Consider the following 12943-nt stretch of genomic DNA (forward strand, 5'->3'; position numbering starts at 1 on the left):
GTCTCTTTGCATAACCATTATGCTATCTCCCCTGCCCTTATTTAGTTTTCATAGTGCCAGGAAATGGACTTAAGGCCTCATTTGCATGTGGTGGCACTGTGTGGGTCACCTTGGGTCAATTTTTCCATCCTTTATAAAGGAAGAGGGAGACACAGGAGAGCACTGCTCTACCACCATAGAGTTCCTCACATCCACCATGTTATTTTTTGGTGGTTCTGGACCCTGAAACCAAGACCTTGACTTGGAAAGACACTTTAATGCACAAGCTGTTTCCCTATTCTGTTATCAGTGATAGAAGTTTACGTATTCACCTTTAGATGGGTATTTTTTTCCATTTAAAAAAAATTTTGCTTTTTTTCTCCCCTTTTGTTGCCCTTTTTATTGTTGTTGTTATTGATATCACTGTTGTTGGATAGGACAGAGAGAAATGGAGAGAGGAAGGTAAGACAGAGAAGGGGAAAGAAAGACACCTGCAGACCTGCTTCACTGCTTGTGAAGGCACCCCCCTGCAGGTGGGGAGCCGGGGGCTCCTCAAACTGGGATCCTTGGCACCATGTGTGCTTAACCCACTGCACTACCACTTGACCCCTGGGTATATTATTTCTAAATATGCCAAACTGAATTTTCTGATGCTTAATAAAAAGTCTAACAAATATTATTTGTTGCCTCCAGTGTTATTGCTGGGACTCAGTACTCGCACTATGAATCCACTGCTCCTGGTCACCATTTTTTTTTTCTATTTTATTGCATAGAACAGACAAATTGAGGGGGGGGAGATAGGGAGAGAAACATCTGCAGACCTACTTCACTTCTTGTGAAGCATCTCCCCTGAAGGTGAGGAGTCAGGGGCTTGAACTCAGATCCTTGTGCTTAACCAGGTACATCCTTGCCTGGCCCCTTCAGAAAATTTTCTTCATTCATATAATTTTTATGCTGTATGACTTCTCTGATGAGAACTCCAACTGAGGTACTTTCAACTCCTTTCAATTTTATTTAGAGACTGGAGGCAGAGATAAAGAGATATCACAGTATCAAAGCTTCCTTCACTGTGGTCTCGGCCAGAATCAAACTTGGGTCTCACAAATGGCAAAGTGGTGAAGCAGGTTTGCAGGTGTCTGTCTTTCCCAGTCTTCCCTTCCTCTCTGGACTTCTGTTTTACCCAACAATGACAGCAATAACAACAATTATAACTATAAATAACAAGGGCAACAAAAAGGAAAAGGTATCCTCGAGGACAGGTGGATTTGTAGGCAATGAACCCTAGCAATAACCTTGGCAGCAAAAAAAAAAAAAGTCCAGAGTAAGCAAATCTATAAATAAAAATGTTATGATATTTTATTATTTTTTTTTACCAGAGCTCTGCAGAGTTCTCACTGATAGTGGTGCAGGAGAGTGAACTTTGCACCTTGGAACCATGAGAGTATTTTTGCGTAACAATGCTATCTCACCTACTTTTTTTTTTTTTAATAACCAGAGGTTGGTTTATCTTAAGTCTGGTTTATGGTGGTGTAGGGACTGAACCTAGGATATTGGAACCTCAGGCATGAAACTGATGCATTACCATTATGCTATCTCTCACACCCTATAATAATTTTTTTCTTTAATTATTTCCTTTTGTTGCCCTTGTTGTTTTATTGTTGTATTTATTATTGATGTTGTTGTTGTTGGATAGGAGAGAAATGGAGAGAGGAAGGAATGACAGAGGGAGAAAGACAGACAACTACAGACCTGCTTCACTGCTTGTGAAGCAACTCCCCAGGTGTTGCAGGTGGGGAGGCAGGGGCTTGAACCAGGATTCTTATGCCGGTCCTTGAGCTTAGCACCACCTGCGTTTAACCCGCTGCGCTACCTCCCGACTCCCTATAATAATTTATTAATGGGAGAGAACTAGAGAATAACTGGCATACTTCATGCTGTAGAAGCATTGAAGAGAAACCTAGGCAGAAACATTTTCTGCTGGAAAACAAAGAATGAAATATAAAGTGAAACATATGAGAGACAAGGCTGCTCTTTATGACGCAGATAAGATGGGAAAGTTCAGTAATAAGAAGAGAGTTTGGCATGGTTTTTTCAGTGGACTCGAGAGTCTCCATTGGCCAGAGTCCAGCAATCAGGCAGCACTCCTGGAAAACATCTCTGAATCATTCCTAGATTTCCACATGCTTCAGAATAAATTTGACTGCAATATGAAGCCTAAGTGTAGGATGTAGGAATAGAAGATAGTCTTTTTTAAAAAAAAAAATTATTTATTCCCTTTTGTTGCCCTTGTTGTTTTATTGTTGTAGTTATTATTGTTGTCGGAGAGGACAGAGAAAAATGGAAAGAGGAGGTGAAGATGGGGAGAGAAAGACACCTGCTTCACCACCTGTGAAGGGACCACCCTGTAGGTGGGGAGCTGGGTCCTCGAACCAGGATTCTTCTGCCGGTCCTTGTGCTTAGCACCACGTGTGCTTAACCCACTACACACTACCGCCTGACTTCCATAATATAATCTTTTATATAACCATAATACCATCTCCCCAAAATGAGTTTAATTATCTAGGAAACTAGGTCATGCTGACCTCGGGAGACAAACAGTGGAAAACCACTCAAGACAGAATTCTGCGGAAAACCTCAGAGTACTACTATGTACTATGTGTTGTAAGACCACCAGACTAGTTTAGAGGAAGAGACTGATGCAAACTGAAAAGAAATAATTACATAAGTGAGTGATGGATGGGAAGTGGGCCTAAACTGCTATATAAAAATGCCCCAAGTGTGGTACGGGAGGTGGTGCAGTGGATAAAGCATTAGACTCTCAGCAGGAGGTCCTGAGTTCGATCCCCGGCAGCACATGTACCAGAGTGATGTCTGGTTCTTTCTGTCTCTCCTCCTATCTTTCTCATTAGTAAATAAATCTTTAAAAAATTAAAAATGCCCCAATAAATATGTTCAGGGCTCCATTCCCTGAATGGTTCCAAGGTTCCTTGTCCATGTGTCTCATTTACCTCCCCTTCTGCGGACCACACAGAGCTGTACCCTGCAGTACCTAATTCTGGGATGTTCAAAAAACATACACCACAGTAACAATCATTTTTAGCTTTTAATATTTATAATGAAAAAAACAAGTTTAACACAAGTTAAACACCACTTAGGTCATTAATATGAAATTGCTAGGTAAGATGATAATCTTTTTATCTTGCTTGAGTGCTATGAGGTAGGCAGTATTTACTCTTATATTTGCCCTTGTTGTGTGTTTTCTGGTGCCCGATCAGGTGTGAACTCTGGGTGAAGGCCTTTCCACATGTGTCACACTTGTAGGGGCGCTCTCCAGTGTGAGTTCTCTGATGTCTGGTGAGATGGGAGCTCTGGCGGAAGGCTTTTCCACATTGCTGACATGAGTAGGGCTTGGCCCCCGTGTGAGTCCTCAGGTGCTGAGAGATGGCTGAATGGTCATTAAAGGTCTTTCCACATTCCTTACATTCAAAAGGCCGCTCACCAGTGTGAATTCTCAGATGTTGTGTGAGGGAAGAGCTTTGGACAAACGCTTTCCCACAACCCCGACACACATGGGGCTTCTCTCCTGTGTGGATTTTCTTATGAACAGAAAAATACCTTGGATTCTGGAAGATTTTACCACATACACTGCAGCGACAAACCTGGCTCCCTTTGTGAATCTTTATGAAGGTCACCTGCTGAGAGTGCTGCAGGCGGGTTTCCCCTGAGCCACTGCTTTCCCGACCTTTCCGCCCAGTTTTGCTATTCTGGTTAATTTTGGCATATTGACTCTGTGTCACAATTTTGACAGGTGAGACACGCTTACGTGAGTTTTTCCTATGAAGTGCTTTCTGGCGTGAAACATGGCTTCTCTCAGAGGCAGAGTTTGCCTGGGATCTGGGGCGTTCACGTTGCTGTGGTCGAGGGGGGGATTGTTCCTGAGTAAGCTCTACCTCTTTCAGTGCCGTGTCTGAGACTTCTGGGGCCCCAGCCTGTGGGCCATTTCCTGAGTTGGAGGACTCCTCCCTTAAGACTTCTGTGCCCAGGCCAGGTACTTCCTTGGAAGTGCTTGACTCTGGAGTTAACTGTTTGCTTTCCAGTGTAGTCTCCCAACCTGAAAGAAGCCAAAATGTGAGGACACCACAGAGAGAGTATTCAAACAGAGTGCTATCATGGCATAATTAAGGACTGAGAAAGTCGGGCAGGGTGGGGATTGTCTTTCCCCCATTACAGTCATGCCACCTGAGGAGAAAAAATTCAAAAGTGGTGAAGCAGCAAACAAGGGAGCTCTGGCCTTGGCGACCAATAAATGGGGCCAGGGCTAGAGTTTTCCTGTCACACAGCATCACGGTGAGCATCACATCAGTCCCTCCCTGGACCTGACAGACTCACAAAATGCCCACCCTACAGGGTCCCAGAGGAAAGGACTTGTCAAGGCCAAGCTATATTCTCCCAGATAGCAAGTTAGTGTGTGTGTGTGTCCTGCCCAGAGCCAGACTCACCCACAGAGACTAGGTTCCCGAGGGTCTCCAGCATCACATCATGATACTTAGTTCTTTGCGTTGGATCCAGCAGCCCCCACTCCTCCCTGCTGAAGTCGACGGAAACATCCTGGAATGTCACTGACTCCTGCAACATCACACAATTGGTGTCTGTATCTACTCAGCAGGGGCCCAGGAGTCCAAGGTAGGGAGGGACGAAAGTCACCTTTCTTCAGTCAGCTATTGGGATACCCCTACTTCTCTCCAGTACATTTCCTCCCACCAACCAGTCAGGGAAGTGGGTCTCCAGAGGGAAGGCAGTGTGCTTCCTGTGCCTGTGTCTGGAAGGCATTCTGCACAGAAGAGGGAAAGCCTGCTTTGTAAGGAATGGTCACATGTCTCCACACAGGCTGGAGAGACTCCCTCCATCACCTCACTGTGAGGCCAGGTCCAGGCAACTGTCAGGACTTGAGAGCCAGTAACTGGACTCCTATGCACAAGCCAGCTGTCAGCCATCAGCAGCAGAAGCTGTCCTGGTCAATGCCACATACACAGTGGGCCTTGTGGCATTTCCTGCACCTCAGAGCAGGCAGGCAGGTCAGTCCTGTGTCCTCCAAGCCCCAGCTCTGGGTGACACTCGCCAAGGCCAACCCCAGCTCTGACACACTCGTCAAAGCCTGTAGACATTTCCGAAGAGTTGGACGCCTCTGCTCTAACCACTCAGAAATGTCCTCACACCTCTGCCTGCTGCCCTCCCTTCCAAGTGGGTGTGAAGGCTCAGCCCCTCCTCCGTCCTGAGCTTTCTTGACTCCTGCTCCCTGTCCTTCTTGGTCTCTTATGTGCCAAGGTGCTGGAGGGCACAAGCCCTCTCAGGGGAAGCTGTGACCCGAGAAGGAAGAGAGGCATTCTCACTCACCTCAGGGTGAGCCTTCTCTGCACAGGTGGCCGTATCCTTTTCTGCCTCCTTCTCCTGCTGTTGCACTGTGACCTCCAGAGAGCAGGGGGAATCAGAAGGCAGCACTGCTGGGAGGAGTCATCAGTATGTGGTCAGCTGGGTATGGGGCAGACCACCCCACCTCCATTCTCTGCAGCTCCACTCCCTGTCCATAATTAATGCCAGACACCCCACACCTGGACAACTGACTGTCTTATACACACAAAGCATCAATGACACTTCCACTGAGCTGGAGACTCTTAAGATACTGAGAATTCTTGTGGAGATACCATAATGGGTATGCAAAAACTTTCATTCCTGAGGCTCTGAAGACCTAGTTTCCATCTCTAGCACTACCAGAAGCCAAAGCTGAGCCGTGCTGTGGTGTCTCTCTCCTTTTAAGTCTCTAGTAAAATTAAGAAAAATATATGTAAAAGAAAAATTATTGGAATAGTCGTCCCTCCCAAGCTAATCAGTAGTAATACAGTAAATCCAACAATAATTGGGAAGTTATAATTGTACTATCATTTGTAAATAAGCTACAGAATTTAAAAATTACATTCTTGAATTCATACAATCTCCCAAGTTTAGTCATTGGAAATTAGAAAATATGAGTAGTTCAATTATAATCTTAGTAAAAGAGTAATGAAGATCTCCTCCTAAATAAGAGGGCTGGAGAAGACAACATAACATAATAGCTCTGCAAATATCTTTTCCATACCTGAGGTTCTGATGTTCAAAGTTTAATCCCTAGTACGACCAAAAGCCAGAGCCTAGGAAGGCTCTGGTGTATGTGTGAGCACACGTGCGTGCAAATGCATTCATGTGTATATCTGTATCTTTATCTCTGTATATGTCACTAAATAAACAAAAGAAAACCCTAGACCAGATGGTTTTTCTAACAAGTTTTACTTATCCTTCAAGGAGTATCTACCTACTCCTTAAACTTTTCAAATTCCTCTAAAAAATCAAAGGCATGTTGCTATAAATCTGATTACTGTAAAAAATGGCGACTAATCCCTAGCACTGCAAAAACGGTATCATCTGTTTTCCATCTACACCATGCCTCGGCCTCGCGTGAGCTTAATGTGCAGCTTGGCGATACGAGAATCTGGCACGAAGCCCAGCCAGTCTATCTTGGCGTTACTCTCGATCGCACTCTGTCATTTCATGAACATCTCATAAAAACTGCAGCAAAGGTGGGCGCAAGGAATAACATCATTGCAAGACTGGCCAGCTCCTCATGGGGCACAAGCGCTTCCACACTACGATCATCATCTCTGGCATTATGCTATTCCACTGCAGAATACTGTGCCCCAGGATGGTTCCGTAGCCCCCATGTCCACTTGGTCGATTCCAAATTATATTCCTCCATGAGGTTAATTTCTGGAACCATCCGTTCCACCCCGGTTCCATGGCTGCCAGTTCTTAGCAACATCGCCCCGCCAGATATTCGTCGGGATGCGGCATCATCTAAGTTCATTTCCCACGTCTATGCTCGACCAGACCTGCCAATATACGTGGATATCTTCGCCCACCCTGTCCAACGCTTGACGTCTTGTCACCCAATCTGGTCCCCTACGCCTACACTGACCTTCTCTGTTCCAGACTCTTGGAAACAGAGCTGGCAGTCAGCTGAGGTAAAGAACAAACACCTCATCACAGACCCCTGCGAGCGTCCACCCAGCTTTGACCTAGCACGTTATGATTGGGCCCTCCTCAATCGCTATCGAACAGGCCATGGCCGGTGCGCCGCTATGTTCCATCGCTGGGGAGCCAGAGACGACCCGAACTGCCCCTGCGGCTCCAGACAGACTATGACCCACATAGTCAACGACTGCCACCTCTCCAGATTCAAAGGAGGTCTCGAAACTTTACATCAGGCTCAACCTGATGCTGTTGACTGGCTACGGAAGAAGGGAAAACGCTAGAAGAAGAGGAGAATCCTGATACCTAAAGCAGAAGAGACACTGCACAAAAAAAGAAAAATATTGGTCTATATGCTTGGTGAACAGACACTAAAATCCTGACCAAAATCTTACTGTGTGTGAGGACCCAGGTTTGAAACCCCAGCCAAACCACATGAGAGCCCTTCAAATGGGAAGTTTTTATTTTATTTTTTATTTTTCTTTCTCTCTCTCTCTCTCTCTCTCTCCTTTCCTTCCTTCTTACAGCTTTCTTTCTTTTTCTTTTTGCCTTCAGTGTTATTACTGGGACTTGGTTTCAGCACTATGAATCCACTGCTCCTGGAGGCCATTTTTTTTAGCCTAGGACAGAGAAAAATTGAGAGAGGAGAAGATAGAGAAGGGAGGAGAGAGACACCAGCAGACCTGCTTCTCTTCTTGTGAGTTACCCCCTTGCATGTGGGGAACCAGGGGCTCAAACAGGGATCCTTTTATGAGTCCTTGTGCTTTGTACTATGTGCACTTAACCTGGTAAGCTACCACTCAGCCCCTTTATTTTCAATTAAAAAATTATCTTTTTTTATTGGATAGAGGCAAAGAGAAATCGAGAGCATAGGGGGAACATAAGGAAAGAGACACAGAGTCACCTACAGCTCTGCTTCGTCACTCACAAAGTCTTCTCTCTGCGGCTAGGGACCAGGGCTACAAGCCAGGTTCTTACACATTGTAAGGTGTGCTCTAACAGGTGTGCCACCACTTGACTCTTTGAATGGGAAGTTTTATGAGCAATGGAAAGATGTTATGGTGTTTGTCCTTTCTCTGTCTCTCCCTGTTTCTTATCTTCTATCTGGAAAACAGAAATATTCCACTGGGAGTGGGTGAATAATGGAAACACAGTCCAAGCTAAGCCCTGGGGGCAAAATAAAATAAAATATAAAGAAATAAACTAGACTATGCACCAGAATGCCAGGTAGTGGTACTCCATAATGTGCCATTCTCTTCTACAGGGAGTAAGCCTCACAAGTGATGACACAGGTCTGCAGGTGTGGGGAGTCACATGTGCCCTCAAGGTTGCTATTGAGTCTTTGTTCACAGAAGGCCTTGCTTAAAAGATAAAGTTCCTGCTTTTCTACTCCTTAGAGTCTTTGTTCACAGCTGGCCTTGCTCAAAAGATAGGTTCCTGTCTCCCAACTCCACTTCCCCATGAATCACCCAGGACCTTCCAGGTAAGGGCTGATCACCATGGCAACACACCACTTCCATCAACAGTCCCCGACTGCTAACTCCCCCCTTGCCCTGGTCTTAAAAGCAGCACCTTTGGTGCTAATAAACAGACTTGATCAGAATCTTGACTTGTCTCATTTCTCTCGCGTGTCTTGTCCCCTTCTCTCCTTGTCCTCACTCCCTCTCCCAGGTTAACCCACGTTGAAGGTCCCGCGGGACGGGACATGCAGGTGTCTTTGTTTTTCTTTCTTTTACTTATTATTAGATGGAGACAAGAAATTGAGAGGGGGTGGGGAGATAGACACAACTGCAGCCCTAGTTCACCACATGTGAAGCTTTCCCCTTTGCAGGTGGGGACCAAGGGCTTGAGCCTGGGTCCTTGAAGACTGTCGTGTGTGTGCTCATCTAGGTGTGCCACTGCCTGGCCTCCTCTATCTTTCTTCCTAACTTCTCAGTTTCTCAGTCTTATCAAATAGGAAAAAAAAAGGAAAAAAATGGCTGCTAAGTGGGGTGGGCTCATAGTGTCAGCACCAAGCCAAATTGATAATTCTGGTGGCAAAAAAGCAAAACAAACAAAAAAAAGTATGTAGCATAATCAAGTCAGATTAACCTTGTGATGCTAGCAAGGTCTAACGTATATAGGCCAATTAATAGAACTCATTATATATAACAGAGGGCAGGGGTAGATAGCATAACAATTCTGTAAAGATACTCTCATGCCTTAGGCTCCAATAACCCAGGTCAACCCCCAACCACCATAGCCATAAGCTACATCTGAGCAGTGCTCTGGTTTAAAAAAAAAAGTAATAGAAGTTTCAAAAATCATATAATAATTATATCCACAGATGCCAAGAAATCCGTTGATAATACTCAATACCCCTTTATGATTAAAAGTCTACAGCGGCCTGTGAGTTGGTGCAGAGGATAAAGAAAGCACTGTACTCTGAAGCATGAGGTCCTGAGTTTAGTCCCCAGCACTGAATATGCCAGTGATGCTCTGATTCTTCTTAATCTTAAACAAAGAGTTGGGGATTGAAAGAACATTCCTCAATTTAGTAAAGGTTGTATACAATAAGCCACTGCTAACATTATACTTAAAGGTGAGAAACTGAAAGATTTTCCTCTCTGAGTCTGTCATTGCATCTATTTTTTTTTTATCTTTTTTTTTTTTTTTTTAACCAGAGCACTGCTTGACTCTGGTTTATGGTAGTTGGGGGGACTGAACCTGGGACTTTGGAACCTCAGGCATAAGAGTCTCTTTGCATAACCATTATGTTATCTACCTCCACCAGTCATTGAATCTTTTTACCTGATAGTTTTTCAGCAGAAATTTTATTTTTTACTTATTTTTAACCAGTGCATGTTTCAGTTCTGGCTTATGGTGGTGTGGGGGACTGAATCTCGGAGCCTGAGGCATGAGAGTCCTTGCTCAACCACTATGCTGTCAACCCTGCTTAGAAAAAAAAAAAAAAGCCTCCAAGGTTATCACTGGGGTTTGGTGCCAGTACTATGAATCCACAGCTCCCAGAGGCCATTTTTTCCATTTTTTAAAAAATAGGATAAAAGAGTGAGAAATTGAGTAAGGGAAGATAGAGAGGGGGAGAGTGGGGCCAGCTGGCGATGCACCTGGTTGAGTACCCATGTTATAATGTGTAAGGACCAAGATTCAAGCTCCAAGTCCCCACTTGCAGGGGAAAAGCTTCATCATTGGTGAAACAGTATTTCAGGTGTCTCCCTCCCTCTCTATCACCCCCTTCCCTCTTGAATTCTGTCTGTCAAATAAAAATAACACTGGAAAAAATAAAAATGGAGGAGAAAGATACCTGCAGACCTACTTCAATACTTGTGAAATGACCCTCCCTGCAGATGGGGAGCTGGGGCTTGAACTAGGATCCTTGCACAAGTCCTTGTGCTTCATACTATATGCACTTAATCCAGTGTGCTACTACCCGGCCCCTTAGATTTATTTTTTCGCATTTCTTTATTCTTATGTATTTATTAGATAGAAACAGAGAAATCTATAGGGGAGGTGGAGATAGGGAGAGAGATAGACACCTGAAGGCCTGCTTTACCACTCAAGACACTTTCCCCCTGCATGTGGGGTCAAGGGCCTTGAACATGGTTCCTTGTGCACTACAGCAGTGTGAGGGCTTAACCAGGTGTGCCACCATCTGGCCCTGAAAAAAATTTTTTTTTAACTGGCAATAGTAATGCCATGTTACTAGCCTTAACGACATTGGGGTCATTAAGGTACCTGAAAGTGTCGCTATGAAATTTAATAAAAGGAAATGTTATAGGTAACATTGAAAATAATTAACTTACTTTTTTTAAAAAGTGTGTTTTTTTTTAGATAGCAGAGTTGGGCAGCGGAAGTGTGCTGGGCCCATAAAAGTGTTTTTTTTTTTTAAAGTATTTTATTTATTTTGAGAGAGATGCAGATAGAGAAAGACACAGAGAGAAACACCAGAGCCCTGCTCAGCTCTGGCTATGGTGATTCAGGGGGTTGAACCTGGGACTTTGTGGAGCCTCAGGCATGAAAGTCTTTTTGCATAACCATTATGCTATCTACCCCTGCCCGTTGACTTACTTTTTAACAACTTTATGTGGAATTTGTAAATGTTAGTAATTGAATATATTTTTAGGATTAAAGTAAAGAATCTGAGGCTGGAGAGTTGGGCGGTAGCACAGCAGGTTAAGTGCAGGTGGCGCAAAGCACAAGGGCCCAGTAAGGATCCCGGTTTGAGCCCCTGACTCCCCACCAGCAGGGGAGTCACTTCACAAGTGGTGAAGCAGGTCTGCAGGTGTCTATCTTTCTCTCTCCCTCTCTGTCTTCCATCCTCTCTCCATTTCTGTCTTATCCAACAATGACATCAACAACAATAATAATAACTACAATAATAAAACAAGGGCTACAAAAGGGAATAAATAAATATTTTTAAAAATTTAAAAAAAGAATCTGAGACTAGGGAGTGTAAAAATAAAAAAAAATCTGAGGCTAAAGATGTTGAGGAATACTTCAAGTGGGGTCAGAGTGGTGGTGCACTTGGTTGAGTGTACAGCACATGTTATAATGTGCAAGGGCCTGAGTTCCAGCTCCCTATTCCCACTTGCAGGGGAAAAGCTTTGCTAGTGGTGAAACAGTGTTGCAAGTGTGTCTCTGTCTCTCTCCCTCTCTGTCACCTTCTTCTCTCTCAATACTTGGCTGTCTCTATCGAATAAATAAATAAGTAAAGACAATACAAAGATTTAAAAAATTCTTTCTTTGATCAGGAACAATGCAAAGGTGTCCACAATCACAATTACAATTCAACATGGTTTTGGAATTTCTAGCCATAGTGATTAGGCATAAAGAACGAAAACAGGGGTTTAAAGTGAATGATGATACCAGACATAAAAAAACCAAAACAATTCAAGAGAAAACTCTTAGTAATCACTAGGCAACATATTAAGTAACAGCTAGGCAGGCTACACAGTTAAAATATAAAAATCGATGCATGAGGCCCTGGGTACAAGCCCCTCGTCCCCCACACCTAAAGAGAGGAGGCTTCACAAGTGGTGAATTACTCTCTCCCTCCCTGCAATTTCACCCTGTGTCAGTCTCTGTTTCTCTCTCTCCTCTTTCTCTAAAAGAGAAAAGGAAAAAGGAAAAAAAGAAGGCCACCAGGAGTGGTTGATCCAGTTTGTCTGTCTGTTTTGTTTTGCCTTTTGCCTCCAGCAGTGGTTGAGCAAAATAAAACAAACAGACAAACTGGAGACATTCTTCTATGTAAGTAGTAAACCATAAGAATAAATCAAGAAAGTAATTTCATTTAGAATGATATCAAAAGGAAACAGACAGTAGTAAATTTAACAGAGGCAAAAACTTACACGTTGAGAACTATGAAAGACACAAAGAAACTGAATGGCATCCCATACCCTGGATTGGAAGAATTAACATCATTATCTAAAGCAATATACAGATTCAATCCAATCTCAGTCAAAATTGTAATGAACTTTTCTTTAGTCTAACGCTCTCCCAACTGAGCTATTTCGGCACACTCTAATGAACTTTTCTTAAAGGAACTGAACAAATATTACATAAGTTCATCTAGAAACATAAAAGACCCAAAACCACTACAGCAACTCTGAGGAAAGAAACAAGAATGGAGGCATCGTGCTCCATGACTTACAATTGTATTATAGCACAATGGTGATCAAAACTGGCACAGAAACAAAATCAGACCCTGGGATCAATGGAACAGAATTCAAGTCCAGAGGTAAGTCCTCAAATACATGACAATTAATCTACAACAAAGGGACCCAGAACATTAAACATAAATGGTATTGGGGAAGCTGGGAGATAGATCTACAGTAAGTGTATACACATTACTTCATCATGTTTGAGGACACAGGGTCAAGCTCCTGACCACCACATGTGAAGAACC

The 12943-nt window shown here is 43.7% G+C and overlaps 1 protein-coding gene across 2 annotated transcripts in view; it reads right to left on the bottom strand.

The window, feature by feature from the left end:
* Positions 1 to 3069: 3069 nt before the first annotated feature.
* The window catches only part of LOC103127025 (neurotrophin receptor-interacting factor homolog), a 32272-nt gene continuing 22398 nt past the window's right edge, over positions 3070 to 12943 (bottom strand). The window contains exons 6-8 of one of the 2 annotated variants that reach the window (XM_060172507.1): positions 5374 to 5477; positions 4479 to 4605; positions 3070 to 4090 (exon numbers count right to left, since the gene is read on the bottom strand). In XM_060172507.1, the coding sequence (XP_060028490.1) occupies positions 3174 to 4090; positions 4479 to 4605; positions 5374 to 5477 (1148 nt within the window). In that variant the 3' untranslated portion in view covers positions 3070 to 3173. Of the gene's footprint in view, positions 4091 to 4478; positions 4606 to 5373; positions 5481 to 12943 lie in introns of both variants that reach the window. The other variant, XM_060172497.1, reaches the window with a different exon arrangement.

Source organism: Erinaceus europaeus, chromosome 2 (genome assembly GCF_950295315.1).
Source record: "Erinaceus europaeus chromosome 2, mEriEur2.1, whole genome shotgun sequence".
NCBI classification, from domain to species: Eukaryota; Metazoa; Chordata; class Mammalia; order Eulipotyphla; family Erinaceidae; genus Erinaceus; species Erinaceus europaeus.